The sequence below is a fragment of the Equus asinus genome, chromosome 2 (assembly GCF_041296235.1).
Source record: "Equus asinus isolate D_3611 breed Donkey chromosome 2, EquAss-T2T_v2, whole genome shotgun sequence".
Classification (NCBI taxonomy): Eukaryota; Metazoa; Chordata; class Mammalia; order Perissodactyla; family Equidae; genus Equus; species Equus asinus.
In genome coordinates, this window is record NC_091791.1 from 34,138,237 (window position 1) to 34,158,156 (window position 19,920).

Consider the following 19,920-nt stretch of genomic DNA (forward strand, 5'->3'; position numbering starts at 1 on the left):
TTCACAATGAGCTCTGGAGCCTGAGCAGGAGTGAAATCAAGTCTCTTCAGGTCACTGGCTCAAGGCCAAATTCCTGGCAGCTTTCCTGGAGTAGGAAGGAGAACACAGGTGAAAACATGGAATTGAGAAATGGAGAGATTGTTGATGACCTACCCAAAGCATGCAGGAAAACAGAATTTCAACCCTTTGCTGGAGGAAGAAACAGTTTGGAAGTGGGGAAGAGAAATAGCTTGACTTTGCCGGCATGACTCTTTCCCCAAGGTGGCATAGCTGAGGGCTAAATATGATGGCCCATGATTTCTCCCACGGGGAAAGGGAGAGAGAGTGAGGGAATGCCTAGTTTCCTCAGATGTGCAAGATGCTGCCAAAGAGACTTCTTTTTTCTCTTGCAGCATCGAGAGTATTAAATTGGGAGCTCCATGACTCAGCAGTAGGTAGCAGATAAGGCATTAAAGGGATATAGTTCCTGTAAATTGTATACTTTACACCAACAGGAAGTTTGTCCATGAGCTGTGGAAAACCCCACTGACAGATCATCCAAAACGGCCCATGGGTGCCTCTAGTGTACTTCATGCCAAACCCACATCACCCCACTCTGCAGATGGCTCCCTGTTCATGCTCCCCAGGGGGATAGTGAGAGCTAGATTTTGTAGAAGTCTCAAGAGCATATGCAGAAGCCAAGCCAGTGTCTGTGGGCAAAGGAGAAGCTACAAACTTGAGCCATATTAACCATTTCAGGAAAGCAAAAGAGCTGCTATCAACAGCCAACCTGGTGCATTGTAGGATTGAGAGAAGACATATAAGCTTAAGAATAATGCCTCAAAAAGGAGGAACAAGCCTGGAGCAGGTGTATCCATGCAAGGTCTAAAAAAGCCTCAGAATCTTATCAGGACTGACGAGGTATTTCTACCTTGGGGGCAGTTAATAAAATTTAGGGGAGGTACATGGTACTTCAAATGCAAGTGCAATAATGCAAAACTCCAAGAAACACGAAAAATCAAGGAAACATGATATCACCAACAATAACAATAGTTTTAGAGTGACCAAATCGGAAGACATGGCTATCTATGATTTACTCAATAAAGATTCAAAACAGCTATTTTAAGGAAACTCAGTGAGCTACAATAAGATACAGAAAGACAATTCAACAAAATCAGGAAAATTATACGGGATCAAAATTATAAATTAAACAGATAGAAATCATTAAAAACAACAAACAGAAATATTGGAACTGAATAAGTCAATGAATAAAGTGAAAAATTCAATAGAGAGCATCACTAGCAGAATAGACAAACAAAAAAATATTACAGTAGAGGATAGGAAGATTGAAATAATCCTATCAGGGGGAAAAAAGAATGAAAAAGAGTGAAGAAACCCTACAAGATCTATGGGACACCATAAAAGAAATAATATCTTTATCATTAGAGTTCTAGAAGAAAAGAGAGGGAGTGAGGCAGGAAGCTTATTTAAAGAAATAACGGCTGAAAACTTCCCAAACCTGGGGAGAGATTTGGACATCCAAGGTCAGGCAGCTAATAGATCACTCTAATTTTTCAATCCAAAACAATCTTCTCCAAGACACAATATAATAAAACTGTCACAAATCAAAACAAAGAAAAAATCCTAAAGGCAGTAAGAGAAGAGAAGATTGTAACCTAAAAAGAACTCCTATTAGGCTATCAGTGAATTTCTCAGCAGAAACTTTTCAGGCCAGGAGAGAAAGTGATTATATTTTCAAAGTGCTAAAAGGAAAAGTTGCCACCAAGAATATTCTATCCAGCAAAATTATCTTTCAGAAATAAAGGAGAAATAAAGACTTTCCCAGATAAACAAAATCTGAGAGACTTCATCACCACTGGATCTGCCTTACAAGAAATGCTGGAAGGAGTTCTTCAAGCTGAAATGAAAAGGTGCTAACTAGTAACATAAAAACATATGAAAACATAAAAACACTGGTAAAGGCAAATATGTAGTCAAATTCAGAAAACTCTAATACTGTAATATGGTGGTATGTTAACCACTTAACTATAATATAAAGATTACAAGACAAGAGTATCAAAAATAACTATAGCTACTACAATTTGTTAGTGAATACACAATATAAAAAGAGGTAAATAGTGACATTAAGAATATAAAAGATAGGAGTAAAAGTGTAGAGTTTTTGTATGCAATCAAAGTAAACAGCATAAAAAGGCTGTTATATCTATGTGGCGTTATGTAAGTTTCATGCTAACTACAAAGCAAAAACGTATAGTAGATTCACAAAAGCGAAAAAAAAAAAGGAATCAGAGCATATCACCATGGAAAGTCACTACCTCATAAAAGAATGCAGCAAGAGAGTCAAAAAAATACAAGGGAATTACAAAATAGTCGGGAAGCAATTAGTACATTGAAATCAGTAAGTGCTTCCATATTTAAAATTACTTTATACATAAATGGATTGATTTCGCCAATCAAAAGGTGACAATGGCTGAATGGATTAAAAAAAAAAAGACCCAAGTGTATGCTACCTATGGGAGACTCATGTCAGCTTTAAGTACACATATAGACTCAAAGTGAAGAAATGGAAAAAGATATTCCATACAAGTGGAAACCAAAAGAGAGCAAGGGTTGTTATACTTCTATCAGACAGGATAGACAGTAAGCCAAAAATGGTAACAAGAGACAAAGAAGATCATTATATAATGACAAGGGAGTAAATTCATCAACAAGATATAACAACATCACAAGAAAAAATATTGTAACTATGGGTGGTGATGCATGTTAACTAGACTTAGTAGGGTGACATTTTGCAATATATTCAACTGCTAGATCATTATGTTGTACATATGAAACTAATATAATATTATATATCAATTATATCTCAATCAAAAAAGAAGATATAGGGGCTGGCCCCGTGGCTGAGTGGTTGGGTTCGCACGCTCAGCTGCAGGCTGCCCAGTGTTTCGTTGGTTCGAATCCTGGGCACAGACATGGCACTGCTCATCAAGCCATGCTGAGGCGGCGTCCCACATGCCACAACTAGAAGGCCCTACAACGAAGAATATACAACTATGTACTGGGGGGCTTTGGGGAGAAAAAGGAAAAAAAATAAAATCTTTAAAAAAATTTTTTTAAAAAAAGAGGATATAAAAATCATAAATATATACTCACCCAACATTGGAGCAGCAATATATTTTAAACAAATACTAACAGATCTGAAGAGAGAAATAAACAGCAGTACAGTAATAGAAAGGGACTTCAATACTCCACTTTCAGCAATGAATGGGTCATCTACATCTAAAATCACGAGGGAACGTTGAACTTGAGCCATACTTTAGACTAAATGGACCTAAGAGAAATATAAGACATCCCATCCAACAGCAGCAGAATACACATTTTCCTCAAGCATGCACAGAATATTTTGCAGGATAGATCATATGATAGGCCACAAAAATGAGTCTTAACCAATTTTAGAAGATTGAAATCATACAAAGTATCTTTTTTGATCATAATGGTATGAAACTAGAAATGAACAACAAGAGGAATCCTGGAAAATCCACAAGTAGTTGGAAACTAAACAACGTACTTCTGAATAACCAATGGCTCAAAGGGAAATCACAAGGAAGATAAAAATATTTCCAAAACAATTGAAAATGGAAACACAACACACAAAAAGCTATGGGATACAGCAAAAGCAGTTCTAAGAGGAAAGTTTCTAGACATAAATTCTGATACGAAGAAAAAAGAAAGATCTCAAAAAACCTAACTTCACACCTCCAAAACTAGAAAAAGATAAACCAACTGAGACCAAAGTTAGCAGAAGGAAGGAGAAAGCAAAGATCAGAATAGAAAAAAATGAAACAGAGAAGAGAAAAACAATAGAAAAGATCAATGAAACTAAAACTTGATTTTTTAAAAAAGATAAGCAAAATTGACAAACCTTTAGCTAGACTAAGAAAAAAGAGAGAAGACTCAAATAAATAAAATCAGAAGTGAAAGACAAGATATTACAACTGATATGACATAAATATGTAGGATTGTAAGAGACTACTATGAACAATTATATACCAACAAATTTGTTAACCTAGAAGAAATGGGTAAATTCCTAGAAACATACAATATACCAAGACTGACTCAGGAAGAAATAGAAAATATGGACAGACCAATAACGGGTAAGGATACTGAATCAATATAGTGTGAGTACCTAACAAGCTATTGACTGCTGAGCCATCCATTTCAAGAGCCATCTATCTAGAACAAACATATTGCCAGCTGTATGATGCAGCCACTTGCAAAACAAACAGATATCAACTAGACACCCCACATCCATAGAGTTCCCTTTTCAGAAAACTCTGGGAAACTTAGATAACTGACCATTTGGGTGACCCTGCCTCCAGTCTCCCTCACCCTGTTTCCCAGTGACTGAGTGACTGTGAAAAACCACATACACCAGACACTTGGACTCTAAGAAAGGCAGGACCCTAGGTCCTAACTATTTCTGTTTACATGCAGCTTAGCTGTGTGGCTCCCAGGCATGCCATGTAACATCCAAGATCTGTGAGTAATAAGTCTTGTTCCTCAAAATTTCCTGATGTTTCTTGAGAAGTTTATCCTGTGACCGTAAGAAGAACCACAAGGGTCAGTCTAGCTGCAAAATTAGCCCTGGTGGTGGAAATGTCTGGGGGGCTCAGTACAAGTAATACAAGTCCAGGTGAGTAATTCAGGCATTCCCAGCTGGTAGCATCCTTATCAATAGGCTGGGATCAACATAAAAATAAGTATTCAAAAACCTCCCAACAAAGAAAAACCCATGGACAGATGATTTCACTGGTGAATTATACTAAACATTTAAAGAAGAATTAATGCCAATTCTTCTCAAATTCTTACAAATATTTGAAGAGGAGGGAACACTCTTAGACTCATTTTATGTTTGAGATCATTACCCTGATACAAAAACCATATAGGAACACTACAAAAAGAAAACCACATACCAATAAAGCTGATGAATATAGACAGAAAAATTCTCAACAAAATAGCAAACCAAATTCAACAGCATTTAAAAGGATCATGCACCATGATCAAGTAGGATTTATCCTTAGGATGCAAAGATGGTTCAATATATGTAAATCACTAAATATCATAAACCACACTAATAGAATGAAAGATAAAAATTATATGACCATCTCAATAGATGAAGAAAAAGCAGTTGACAAAGTTCAACATCCTTTCATGACAAAAACTCTTAACAAATTGGTTATAAATGGAACATACCTCAACACAATAAAGGCAGTATGTGGCAATTCCACACAGCTAACCTCATACTCAATGGTGAAAGGTTGAAAGATTTTCCTCTAAATCAAGAATGAGACAAGGGTCCCCACTCTCACCACTCTTAACATATTACTACAAATCCTAGCTAGAACAATCAGGCAAAGCAGAGAAATAAAAGACATGTAAATTTGAAAGAAGGAAGTAAACTTTTTAAAATCTGCAGATGATATAATCTTACAAACAGAAAATCCTAAAGACTCGTTAAGAAGATTTTAAATATAATCAACAAATTCAGTAAAGTTGCAATAGATAAAATCCACATGCAGGAATCAGTTGAATATCTAGATACTGACAATGACAATAAAACATCTGAAAAAGAAATAAAGAAAACAGTCTCATTCACAAATAGCATCAAAAACAATGTAATACTTAGGAATAAATTTAAGCAAGGTAGGGAAATATCTGTGCCCCCAAATCTATAAGACATTGATGAAAGTAATTGAGGAAGACACAAACAAATGGAAAGATAGCCCATGTTCAAGGATCAGATGAATGAATGTTGTCAAAATGTCCCTACTATCCAAACCTACCTATAGATTCAATGCAATCCTTATCACAATTCCAATGACATTTTTCACAGAAATAGAAAAATATCCTAAAATTTGTATGGAACCACAAAAGACCCGAAATAGCCAAAGAAATCTTGAGAAGGAAGAACAAAGGTTGAGGTACCACACTTGCTGGTTTCAAACAATGTTATAAGCATATGGTAATCAAAACAGTATGGTACTGACATAAAACAGACTCATAGAGCAATGCAACAGAATCAAGAGCCAGAAATAAATCTGTGTATATATGGTCAACTAGTATTTGACAAGGGGTCCAGAAATACTCAGTGGGGGAAAGGATGGTCTCTTTAGTAAATAGTGCTGAGAAAAGTGAATATTCACCTGCATAAAAATGAATTTGGACCTCCATCTTATATCACTCACAAAAATTCACTCAAAATGAATTAAAGACTTAAATCTAAGAGCTGAAATGGTAAAACTCCCAGAAGAAAACATAGAGAAAATGCTCCTTGACGTTGGTCTTGGCAACTATTTTTTAGATATAACACCAAAAGCACAAGCAACAGAGGCAAAAATATATAAGTGGGACTTCATCAAACTAAAAAGCTCCTTCACATGAAAAGGAAGCAATCAACAGAATGAAAAGACAGCACATAGAATGGGAGAAAATATTTGCAAAAAATATATTTAATAAGGGGTTAATATCCATAATACAGAAAGAGCACATACAAGTCATCAAAACAACAACAAAACAATCTTATTAAACATGGGCAGAGGAACTGAATAGACATTTTTCCAAAGAAGGCATTCAAATGACCAATCGGTACATGAAAAGATGCTCAACATTATTAATCATTAGGGAAATGCAAATGAAAACCACAACAAGATACCACCTGGCACATGTTAGAGTAGCTATCATCAAAAAGGCAAGAGATAAGCGTTGGTGAGGATGTGGGGAAGAGGGAATGCTTGTGCACTATTGGTCGGAATGTAAATTGGTATGTCCTCTATCAAAACCACTGTGGAGCTCCCTCAAAGAAATTAAAAATAGAGCAACCATATTATGCATCACTCCAACTTCTGTGTACGTAACCAAAAGAAGTAAAAACAGTATATTGTAGATATATCTGCACTGTGATGTTTATTACAGCATTATTCACAATAGCCAGGATATAGAAACAACCTAAGTGTCCAGCAATGGATGATTGGATAAAGAAGATGTGATATATATATATACTGAATGTATATTCAATATGAGCTATGAAAATGAGCTATGAGCTCATTTTGAGCTGTGAAAATGAGCTGGAGACATACAGAAAGTGATTCAAAGATCTTGAAGGACAGGTGGAAAGAACAATTTAATCTTTTCTGAGACAAATTTTGTCCCTGGAAATAAAATCTCATGATCATCGCTTGAGAGGTCAGGTGGTTGAAGGTTGAAACCTCATGATCTCCAAACAGAAGGTTGCAGACCCAAGATAAAGAATTACCTAAATAGCAATTAATCTTGAGCTTCCAGAACTGGATCATCAGACATTTGATGTTTATGGGGGAGTATTTTTCAGTGAGCATTGTTTCCTTATGTCTCTGCAGAGAGTACTGCTTCCTCTGGGACAGGAGGATCCATTGCCTCTCTCCTCAGAACTTCCCCTTGGCTGCCAAGATCCTTCTGCTCCTCCATTCCCCATCCACCTTTCTCAGTGATCTAAAAGGAGAGTTCCTGGCAAGAGGATGTTATCAATCCCTCAGTTCCCCAAGAAGCTTGGGTGCAGCTGTCTGAGCCTGAGTCCTCACCTATGGGTCCTTGTCCTCCTTTTTGTCCTTGGTTTTTCCGTGGATATCCCCTTCCAGAAAATGGCAGTGAGGTACCTCCTAAGTTCACTCAACCAGACTTGCACCTAGTCATCAAAATCCTAAACTAAGAAAGCATCCTATCACTAGGTATCTCCTTGTTCAAAAATATTATTGTAAGCTATTTATTTTCTTTCAATTAAAAATTTTTAGGTGAGTTGCTTTCCTCTTGCTCACTTTGCATCTTGTTAGTATTTTAATATTTCAGCATAGCTTTATTAAATAAACATCATATAAGTTATTCTCATTCTATTCTACCGTCTGGATAATATAAGTGGTAAATTTTAATTAGATAAGCCTAGGGCTGGCCCCGTGGCCTAGTGATTAAGTTTGTGAGCTCTGCTTCAGCAGCCCAGCGTTTCACCTGTTCCAATCCTGGGCACAGACCTAGCACTGCTCATCAAGCTATGCTGAGGCAGCATCCCATGTAGCAGAGCTAGAGGGACCTACAACTAGAATATACAGCTATGACCTGGGGGGTGCTTTGGGGAGAAGAAGAAGAAAGAAAGAAAGAAAAAGATTGGTAATAGATGTTAACTCAGGGCCAATCTAAGAAAAAAAAAATTAGTCGAGCTTGTCCACTCTTCCCTAAGTTAGAACACTTCAGCCACCAGACTAATCTAAAATATCAAAACATGCTTTCCTCTTATATTTTCTGTCCCATCATGGTAAACGGAAAAAGAAGGTATTTATGGGCCTTCACAAATGACAACTGATTTATAGACTGGCTGGTCATGGGGACTGGTCGGAGTTTGTGGAGAGCAGGAGACTGGACACAGGTCCTCAGTTGTCCACACCACCACTCTGCAGTGCTTCCATTCCCTCTCTGGGCTCACTACCCACTCCCCTATCACTGGTCATTTCCTGGGCCAAAATTCTCTTCCTGGGCCCAGTATCTGCTTCTGGGTAACCCACACACATAGACAAAGGTCAGTGGATGGGGACTGACCCGTGGTACTCAGAAGGCCTCTGAGACTTGAGAGTGAGTGGCATTCAAGGTGGGGCCAAGATGGGGGTGACAATGGTGCATGTGCCCTGAATTCACCTGTCTAGGGTGAGCTCCAGCCTCTCTTGTTCTAAACAGAAAACTGATGTAAGTTGTAGATGAGGAAAGTGAGCTTCTCCTGGGTCCTGGTGGTGCTGCAGCGGACCAAATGTCCACTGGCTTTGGCTTCCACTTGAAGTCACACGACCCTGTAGGCTTTCCTGAGAATCCTCTGAAGGACTCAATACTGACTGACTGTGGCCTAGGTCCCTGAAGCCTGGGACTGAGTACAGAGGAGTCTCTGGTGCCACTCTGCCCACATTACTACCTCCACTCAGAGACTCAGTCTCTGACACTGCCATCTTTGGCCTTCCGTTTCTCCATTGCCCTCCTTTGGAGCCCACCCAGTCTTTTATTTTCTGTCTTTTTCATTCTTCTCTCTTCTCCTCATCTACCTATCCTTCATTTCATTTTACCCACAGTTAGTGAAAGCCCACCCACCAGAGGTCACTCAGGCCCTTGTAGAGAGATCAGAATGAGAAACTCCATGTATGCAATTAGAGAACCTACCACAGTCTGGGGATCACTCAGCCTCTCAAGCCGAGTTCGGCTTCCCCAGAATGAAGCATTAGACATCTGTAGACAGGCACAGATGGAAGCATATCTGGAAGGGAGCCCTCTCATTCCCAGGACACAGCAGCCTGGCTGATGACATATCAATAGTCACAGCGTCACTAACCTTCCATGCCCACCAGTAGAAAACAACATGAGCAGGATTCGACACCAGTGTCTGGAGAGCAAATAGGCAGAGCAGCACTTAGAAGGTTGTGTCTCCATCTCTCTTTTTCCTGGAGCTGTTCCATCTCCAGGACCTTTGCAACCTCAGCTACATTTGGTTCCTGGTTGATTGTGAGCTGTGTAGAGACCACAGCTCCACTTTTTTTTTAAGGAGTCCACTTACAGGGGTTCAATTGTTCTGAAGCCAGGCTCCCCATCCAATCTCTAGTTCTCCCAGCCTATGTCACTGAAGTCTACAGGTGTGTAGGGGAGAAGGGGTAGAATAGGGAGTGAGTCACAGGATTAGGATGGTGGGACTCATGGGTAGGAGGTCCCAGAGAATGGTATGGGATAACAGGAAAGCTTTGAAGGGACACTTGCCGCTTACAATTTCATCCATAGCAATGATGTTCTCCTGATATTGAGCAAATAAAAGCAGTCAGAACTAAATTGGATACGGTGGCTGATATAAGGTAGCAGACATCATCTGTAAAGTCTATATCAAAACTTTTTGTTCATTGGATCAGCCCAAGTGTCCTCCCTAGTTGTCTATAAATCTGTAAATTTGAATTTAGGATTAATCATTTACACATGAAACACCATTTTCAGTGATTTTTAAATTTTTTGTGGATCCATATAATATACTGTTTAATGTATTGTTTCCATTGTTAAAAAGTACAGACTAGAAATACGGCAGCTCGATACATCCTCATGAAGAATACATCCATCTGTAGCTTGCTCTCTACAAACATGAATCTTACCACCCAAGAAAGCAGTTCAGACCTCTGACTTTTCTAATTGTCAGACAATCAAAGATGGAATTCTTCTCTACTGGACATGCCCAAACCCTGCCATTCTCTATTGCTTTAGGGTATAGATATTCTCCTCCAACCTGACAGGAGGTTTATAAGGAAGATTCCTCTACAACCATGCAATGCTAAACACCAGAATGTGTCAACATGGAGAGAGACTCAAGAGATTTCATAAAGACCACGATTCTGCACAACATGAAATGGAAAGTGTATTTTTGTTTATATGTGTGTGTGAGTGTGCATGTGCATGAGTGTCTAAGTATGAGGGATTGTGTGCATAAGTATGGGAGTGTATGTATGTGTTTAAAAAGAGGTTAAGTTCATTTCAACTCCTATCTCAGAAAGTAGCTCCTCCATTAAAAAGTATGGTCTGTTTTTTCTTCCCGTGGTCTTCACTCAGCTGGGCCTCTTTAGAGAAGGTCAGTAGGGATTCTGGGTCAGCATATATTGGGAGAGAAGCCACTGCCGGGGGGTGGGGAGTTCATAATCAACGTGCAACAATAACAAAAGAGGGAACTTGACCGTTGGGCATAGAGAGATAAGTGGTCATTAAGTAGTTAAGTGGCCATTACTACGAAGGCCACTTCTCAGAGATACATGAGTGGGGAGAAGTCTCTGAAGGACACAGAGAAGAATCAGTTGGTCACAGGTTCCCAGGGAGAAAAGGATTTCAGTTTCAGGAACTCCCTTCATAGATCCTCAGAAGGGAGGAGCTGAAGGTTATCATAAAACCCAGAGGCAACCTCTAGAAGGAGCTGCTGCTGAAGTCACTGTGAAGAGACTGTCCCAGGGAGAGGCCTCAGGATCTTCCGGAACCCAGTTGCATCTTCACTTAGTTCTGAGGCAATGTCCCACAGGTCCTGGTTATGCCAGGTGCTGAGGCTGGGTGAGCCCTGCCTGACCATCGCTGGGCATGTGTTGGTGCCCTAAGGGGTGCCTAAGTAATCAGCCCATGCCCAGGATGAAATGTTAAATATTATGCCATGTGAAGATGGTGACACCGATTGAAGTCAAGTATATACAGGTCAGAGGAAACCAGGCACAAATTTCCAAGAGTACTCTCTTACTTCATCTTACCACATCAGCACAGTGAGAATGCCCTGCTACCCTCCCAAATACTCCCAATAGAGCTGGAACACAATTTTGGTTAGGTCAGTATTCAGTGCTTATACTGTCATGAGTATGTAAACATCATTCTCTGAAGAGCTGAGTGGTGTATATGATGATTACTATTCCTTTGTTTACAAAATTTTGTATTCTTTGGAAGTATTAAATGTCCACTTATTCCTATTTGCTTAATTCTCTAGATGAATCTAGATACTTATCATTGGCTCAACTCTAAACCCTGCCTGAACTGTGAAAATCAACTACCAATACAATCGAATACATGACACATTCTATCAATTTTATCTTCTTGAAGAAAACTGTCCCAGCCTTCTCTTTACTCCAAAATGTTCTAGTTGGTCTTGAGACTTTGAGAAGAGCTCACCTCTTAAGATCTGCCTTCAACATCATCTGAGGTTTTCCTTTTGACTCTTGTTCGATCTTCTACATCAACATAAGGTCTTCCTTTTTCTGGTTTTACTCTTTTGTTTAGCAGAGCACAGGTTTTTTTCCTGAAAAAAATGTGCATGGGAAGTCAACTTCCAGATAGTTTGCTCATCCTTTAGTTGAAAGTTGGCTGGAAATAGGTTTCTAGATTGTAAATAATTTCTCTTTGAATGTTTAAGGCCTTTAATGAATTATGGTTTGCTGTGTTGCTTATGAAAAGTTGCATCCCCTCCTGAATCTTGATCATTTCTATGGAGCCAATTTTTTCTTTTGAAATCCTAAAATATCTTCTCTCTCAACTTAGTCTTAAAAAATTTCACTATGACATGCCTAATTCCTCTTTCTGAGCCCCTGCAATCTGGAAACTCATGTCCTTTAATTAAATGATATTTCCTTGAACTTTTTTTGTGAGAATGATTTCTTCTTTTCTGTTTCTTTTTATCTCAGTATCTGGAATTTTTATCATTCACATATTGGAACTTTTGGATGGTCTTCTACATTTCTTACCTTTTCTATTTTACTTTACTTCATATGTTCATATAATTTGTCAAAGTTATATTCTATCCTCATGCTGAGTGTTCTTTTGTCCAAGTCTGGTGTCAGATTTAATTTGCAGAAGTTCTTTTTTTTTTTTTTTTTAAATTTTCTAGACTGCATTTCTTAGAGCAGTTTCAGGTTTAAATAAGAACCAATCCAAAAGTCTAGGGAGTTTCCAAATACTCCTTCTCTGTCTGTCCACAGCTTCCTCTTTTATTAATATCTTGCTTTGATGTGATCCATTTGTTAAAATTGATGTGCCAATATTGATAACTTATTATTAACTAAAGCCTATAGTTTACATTAGGTTTCACTCTTTGTTATATGGCTTATAGATTTTTCCAAACGCATAGTGTCATGTATCCACCAATATGACATTATACAGAATAGTTTCATTGTCCTAAAAATCCTCTGTGCTCCACCTATTTACCCCTCTGTCCCTTCCTCTCCAACCCCTGAAAGCCATTCGTCTCTTTACTTTCTCCATAGTTTTGACTTATCCTGAATATCATATAGTTGGAATTATACAGTATGTAGACTTTAAAGATTGGCTTCTTTCACTTGGCAATATGCATTTATTCCTTCATGTCCTTTCATGGCTTGAATGCTCTATTAAGAACCCAGCAGTCACCCTCTGCAGGTCATTTTAGGAGCAACAGCTGATAAGAGTATGTGACTCTTTTCAAAATGAGGGAAAGGAGTGCTGGAGAAGTGGAGCAAACCTGGGGAGTGGCTGGGCCAGGGATGAAGCCTGGTGGAACTTTGTTGACCTCTCACTTCCATATGGTCCCTCACTTCAGCTGGTCCATCCCGTGATGGGTCCTACAGAGGTTGTGTAGATACCAGTTAGGCCAAGATAATACTCTGGATTTCTTCAGGGCATGCTGCATAGTGTGGCTTCTCATTGTGCTAGAAATCAAGGAATTGCTCAAAGATTGATGGACACATGTCAAGAGGACAAAAAACCCAATCATGGGTAGATAATTGGAGCATCAAAACAGATAATAATAGAAATGGATTATAACTCATCTACTACAATTGAATACATAGTTCCAACTTGATATAAATAAACAAATAAATAATGAATAAATAAAAAAACTGTATGATCCATGGATATTTACATATTTCAAAGGATATACACAGAAAATGCTTCCCAGTTACAAAGGTGAGAAGAATATATGTACAGTGGAACAGACTACCAGTCATTGTCTTAATTAAGTAATCAAAGTGAGCATCATCTATAATATGACAGACTGAAATTGTTTGTCACCTAATAGGAAGCAGACAGAAGATGAATTATCATTCTGTGGTATTTCTGCCAAAGATACATAACCTGAATCTAATCATGAGGGAATATAGACAAATTGAATTTCAGGAACTTTATTCAAACATCTGGTCTACATCATTCAAAAGAGGCAAGGTCAGGGAATTCAAGGAAAGAATGAGAAATTGTTCCAGACTAAAGTCAACAAAATGGATATGAAAATGTGTTGTAACATGTGACCTGCATTGGTGTCTGAACTGGACACAAACATGCCATTGGGATTTATTGGTGAAATACAAAACCAAAGTCAAGGTTAGATGGTTGTCATGCATTAGTATTAATTTCCTGATTTTGATAGTTGTATTATAGTTATGTAGAAGAATCATCTTGCATTTAGGAAATACATGCTAATGTTATGGAGCAAGAGCTTACTACCCACTGTGAATAAAGAGCCAATTGTTACAGCATCTAACTTTGGGAAAAGAAAAGTAGCTTTATCTGTGAGATCAATCTACAAGGAGACAGGAGGCATATGCTCTCAGATCTGTTTCCTTGGTGCAGTGCTAGAGGCAAAACCTATGGGATGAAGAGCTGAGCTGTCTGAAGTGTTGAGATAGATGATTAGAGGTAAGAAGAAGTGAAGAATTGATGATCTGCGGAAGTATAGTCAAACTTCATGGCTCTTCACAGGAGGCTTGTTCAAAAAGTAGTGGTGTTAGCATGATCTGAGTTCAAATTTTTCAGCCCTATGACACCAAAAAGGTCACTTACCAGGAATTTATGTAGGCCAGATTGATGCGTTTGTGGTCTCAACTGGCCTAAACCAGACAAGGGGTTTCAGTTAGTGAAAAACCACTCAATTACTCTGTTGATAAGATGGGGTCAGTTGAACTGGTCCTAGAGAGCCCACAGTTACAAATTCTCCATTTTTTGTTGTTCATTCCTCAACCTTGAGGGAAATGGGGTGATTACTGCCCTAGCTTCTTCCTGCTGATAAGAGGTGTAGGTTGTTCCATCTCATTGAACCACTCTTTTAGTAAGATGGTGATGCAACAGGGATCCCAAAGTTAGGCCTATATTGTATAAGAAGTAACCAGGTATTTAATAAGATGAATTTCAAGAGAAACAAAAAGAAAAATAAGATTAATGGTTGGAGCAAATTATAAACCAGTTTCTGAGCCCAGGGGACAGCCAGTGAAGATTTTCAGAAGTCAGAGTTGAAGAATCTCCTGCAGTTTGAAATGTCTCTGATGATGTAATTGAGTATTCAGGCATCTTTTTGAGTGGCTTACACAGCAACAGATATGAATCTTTCATAAGTTTATATCAAGTTGACCAGCTTCAGTTTAGAGGGCTTCAGGAAAAAGGGTGGTTTCAGTTCACAGTGATTCCAAATGAAAATCATGGGAAAAATTGAAAATGTTAATTTAGACATTTTTAGCCAGATATTTCAGGAGACTAGAATAATTCCAGATCCAGTCCATTTTACAGATAGAAAACAAAAACCTTGAAGACAATTAACGGAACTAGAATCTAATATCCATGAATATTTACTATAGCTTTTACTGAACCATAATTTTTCTCTCTAAAATCACCCTCATTTTTACCAAAGATAGCCAAATTAAAACTCACTGGTTTGCAAAATAAGTCTAGGTTCAATAAACTTGGCCCAGTTATTTACAGAATTTACATATTTACATAAGTAAATAGCAATTGATCACATCGGCTCTTTTAAACCTGCCTTGCTGGATCTTTTCATAAGGAATCTCAGGTTCAACTTTAAAGGCCTCTCAAAACACCAGGCCAGGGGAAGGACTTGCCTTCAGATTCCATCACAATATCTGTAGATTTGGGTGAATTTCTCTCTTCTCTTGAGTTTCCACAAAATATCCTGAGGTTTTTGTACCTGCCAGGGAAGTGACCTTCTTTACTCACCTGGTAAGGTTGCTGGGAAACCTGTAAGCAAGGTACCAGGCCAATATTTCCAAGTGGCTTTATTCCATTCTGTCAATCTTTATTCCTCAAAGCTCTCTGGTTATATCTGAGTCTATGCAAGTTTCTCTCAAATCAGACATTGCAGTCAAAGTCTTGATATTACAACCAATGTTTCCAATTGTGTCCTACTGTAAGGAGACCAGATTCTTTTTGAACTTATGCAAATAACTATATTGCCATGAAAGTAAGAATACTCACTCATCAAGAGTTTCCAAATTGTGGAGGAATCAGGTAAGGAGAAAAAAATAAATGTTTCAATTCTGCTTACAAAGGTATAATTTTACCTGATGGTTGTACATCATGGTTAGCTTAAGAGAAAAGAGAAAACAATTTCCTTATATATGGAAAAACAAAACATTAAAAATCATCAATATTTCAAATGAGCAGCCATAAAAACTATAATCATCCTTATCAGTTCTTTCAGCCCCATGTAATCAATTCTTGATCTTAATCTTCTGTTAGCAGTTATGAGGCCATCAGTTTCTCTGCTACAGTTGTGTAATTTATTACCCAGCTCTGTGTTATAATATGAAAGTTTATCAGAAACCTGCATTGTAGAGCAAGTGTCAGAGTCCTTTTCATGAATCTCTCTGAAGTTGAAAACATCTGCAAAATCTTCAGAGTAAAACAACAACAGTCTGCAAGTGACAAAAGACTCAAAAATGGCAATTGACAAAGAAACTTAGCTATTTCTGTGATATACAACACTTAAAAATAACAGCTAGAATTATGGCTGACAACCAGAACAGATCAGAATTTTAGGAATGTTATATAACTTTTTAAAACACATATTAATGACATTCACCCATACAATATAACCTAAGAAGGTTTGTCATCAATTATTTGATAATGACTTCCATGTAATTTAACATACCAAATAAGCCTAATTAGCTCACTATCTCCCCCTTTAAAGAGAGAATGAATTATTCAAGAGGTACAAGGGCACCATTGGCAATTCTCAAAGTTTGAATTTTGGGGAAGTTTGTCAAAAATATCAAAAGGTTTTAAAACACTTGATCAGATAGGAAACAATTCTTAGTTTTCCATTTAACGAAAGTTACAATAGAAGATGTTAAAGGCAAACACACAAAGTCAAATAGTTAAAAAAAAAAACCCTTAAGTTCTCTTAATAGAGAGATTTCAGCCTTTTGGAACATAGGAGATTATTTGTACAAAACAGAATTTTTGTCTTTTAGGTAGACTTACCCAAAAATAAAGAAAAATCTTTTATAATCTCCTTCTCGAGAGTAGACTAAAAGTTCAAGAAAACTTTCTTTTTCACATTCAGAATTTATCCCATATTTTCTTTCTTCCCTCATAGTGCTTTAGGACAAATTTATCTTTTTTAACAAAACAAACAATAATATCATAATATGATATCAGAGACATAATAGCTGAAAAAAGCTAGATACTAAATAAAAATATTCATTTTACTTGAAATATATTACTCTGTGACTAGGGAGGGCTTCATGCTGATACCCTCCTGCCATCCATCTGGGCAGTGATCAGAAATATCTTCAATGTGAAAGGTTACTGACCTTGGAAATGGAAACCAGGATTCTAACTCAAGATCTTTTACTAATGTGTTGGAGACATTTGACCTCAGTGAGTCACCAATTCCTCATTTGTAAAAATAAAGTAGGGATTAATCTAGTGGATCTCTGAAATGACTTATACCTCAAAAATATCTACAGCTCTTTCATCTATGGAAAGAGAAAGGGCCAGGCAAGAGCCTTTCCTGAAGAAAGGGAAGGACAGAGACACAATCTCTTCAGTAATAAAATTATTGCTCTAAAGAGAGCCATGGAGCTTATTTCATCCCATAAGTTAGTGCATTTCTTTCAGAGTTCAAGGCCTTGAGCCACTCACCAAATTACTACTTCTCTGTCCTGGATAACAGATTCACTGATACCTGGGTTCACTCAAGTCCAAAGGTTACAAAACCAAACAACCTTAACTATCGTATTAATAAACAGGTGCTGCAATTATTAACTCAATATTTACTTTGAAGTTACTGATTATGGTAAATCCTGAACTATTGAATTATAGTACAGTCACATGTCACTTACTGACTGGAATATGTTCTGAGAAATGTTTTGTGAGGTGATTTCGTTATTGTGCAAATATCATGGAGTGTACTGAAGGGGAACAAAATTTGCCACCCCAAAATGTCTCTCATTAACATGAAGATTATTTTAGGCTGATTTTTTTTAAAGATTGGCACCTGAGCTAAAATCTATTGCCAATCTTGTTTTTTTTCTTCTTCTTCTCCCCAAAGCCCCCCAGAACTAGAATATACAACTATATTCTATTATATTCTAGTTGTAGGTCCTTCTGATTGTGCTATGTGGGACACTGCCTTAGCATGGCCTGACAAGTGGTGCCGTGTTCGTGCCCAGGATCTGAACTGGCGAAACCCTGGGCCCCTGAAGCAGAGCACATGAACTTAGACCACTAGGCCATGGAGCTGGCCCCTAGGCTGATTATTTTTAAGAAATAAAAGACTCAGAAAGTTTTTCTTGTTACCTCCCCCTCAATTGCCTAAAAAAATTCAGATTAAAAAAACCTGTCTCAGGAAGCAAGCTATCACCTTAGCATAACATGAACTAAGTGGCAGATAGGGAGGAACTTAGAAAAGCCTGTTTGTTGTGCTACCCTCTGTTATTCTGTTTCTGTGTTGCTAAACAAAGACTTGTTTTCCAAATGTTTGCTCCTTTTCACCTATCTGTGAATTGCCTTCCTTCCCTTTGAAATCCCTAACTCTCCCCAGCTCCAACATCTTTTTTCATGTTTAGCTGAGAGTGGTATTTAAGTTGAGGGCTTTGGCCATTTTGGCAAGTACTTGGTTTCTTCCATCTATGCATGTTATTAAACTTTTCTTTGTTTTTCTCATTTTAATCTGTCTCATGTCAGTTTAAGTCTTAGACCAGGCAAGAGAACCTGGAAGCACAGAGGAAAATGTCTCCCTCATCTACAGTACTTACACAAACCTACATATCTAGGCTATATGTGCAGGCCTCCTACACATCTAGGCTATATGTACTAATATATGGGACTACCATCATATCCATTTCTTCATTGGTCCAAATGTCTTTATGCATTTTAGTATAGTAGTTTTTGACGAAGCATTAAAGATTATCCCCCCCCTTTTTTTTATAAAAGCCACAGAATATACTGCAATACAATACAAAGTCATAAATTCCCAACAGGTCATCAATCTGAGAATCTAGAATGTTGAGCAATTTTTGGATCAAATAATTTAGTTCAGTATTTCTTAATCCTGGCTGCATATTGAAATCATCTCTGGTGTATTCTTAACATAATTACCAATACCTGGGCCCCATTCATAACCAATTAAGCCAGAATCTCCATGGTGGAGCATTGGAAAAAAAGGAGGACATGGTCAAAGATTATTCTGTTTTTACCTTTATCAATAGGCCAAAGTCCACTGAGAAGAGATTGGAGCTGATCTAGCTGACATCGATTTGTAGGCAAAAGAGTCACAAGTCAAATTAACATGGGGTATTATAAAAACTTTGGATTTCAGGATCACAATTGTCTGAGTAGGAAGAGAGAATGGATCTGGTTGTGGTTCTGGGGCTCTGTCTCTCCTGTTTGCTTCTCCTTTTACTCTGGAAAGAGAGCTCCAGGAAAGGGAAGCTCCCACCTGGCCCCACTCCTCTCCCTATTATTGGAAATATCCTACAGTTAGATGTTAAGAACATCAGCAAATCCTTAAGTAATGTAAGTATGTTTTATGTTCCTCAAGTGGCTTGCAAAGGGTAAGTAAATTAAAGCCAATTTTTTTTTCATTTTTTTATTGAGTTATTGATAGGTTACAATCTTGTGAAATTTCAATTGTACATTAATGTTTGTCAGTCATGTTGTAGGTGCACCACTTCACCCTTTGTGCCCACCCCCCACCCCACCTTTCCCCTGGTATCCAATAAACTGTTCTTGGTCCATAGTTTTAAATTCCTTATATGAGTGGAGTCATACACAGATTATCCTTCTCTCGCTGGCTTATTTCACTTAACATAATTCTCTCAAGGTCCATCCATGTTATTGCAAATGGAATGATTTTGTTCTGTTTTGCAGCTGAGTGGTATTCCATTGTATATATGTACCACATCTTCTTTATCCATTCGTCTGTTGATGGGCACTTAGGTTGCTTCCACGTCTTGGCTATTGTAAACAGTGCTGCAATAAACATTGGGGTGCACAGGACTTTTGGGATTGCTGACTTCAGGCTCTTTGGATAAATACCCAGTAGTGGGATGGCTGGATCGTATGGTAGTTCTATTTTTAGTTTTTTGAGGAATCTCC

The 19,920-nt window shown here is 37.9% G+C and overlaps 1 protein-coding gene across 3 annotated transcripts in view; it reads left to right on the plus strand.

The window, feature by feature from the left end:
- The window catches only part of LOC106842117 (cytochrome P450 2C19-like), a 78,039-nt gene that overhangs the window by 17,154 nt on the left and 40,965 nt on the right, over positions 1 to 19,920 (plus strand). Inside the window, exon 1 of one of the 3 annotated variants that reach the window (XM_044753721.2) lies at positions 19,137 to 19,338. The exons of 1 other annotated variant lie outside the window; for it this stretch is intronic. In XM_044753721.2, the coding sequence (XP_044609656.1) occupies positions 19,171 to 19,338 (168 nt within the window). In that variant the 5' untranslated portion in view covers positions 19,137 to 19,170. Of the gene's footprint in view, positions 1 to 19,136; positions 19,339 to 19,920 lie in introns of those variants that run through there. One more of the 3 variants, XM_014858443.3, reaches the window with a different exon arrangement.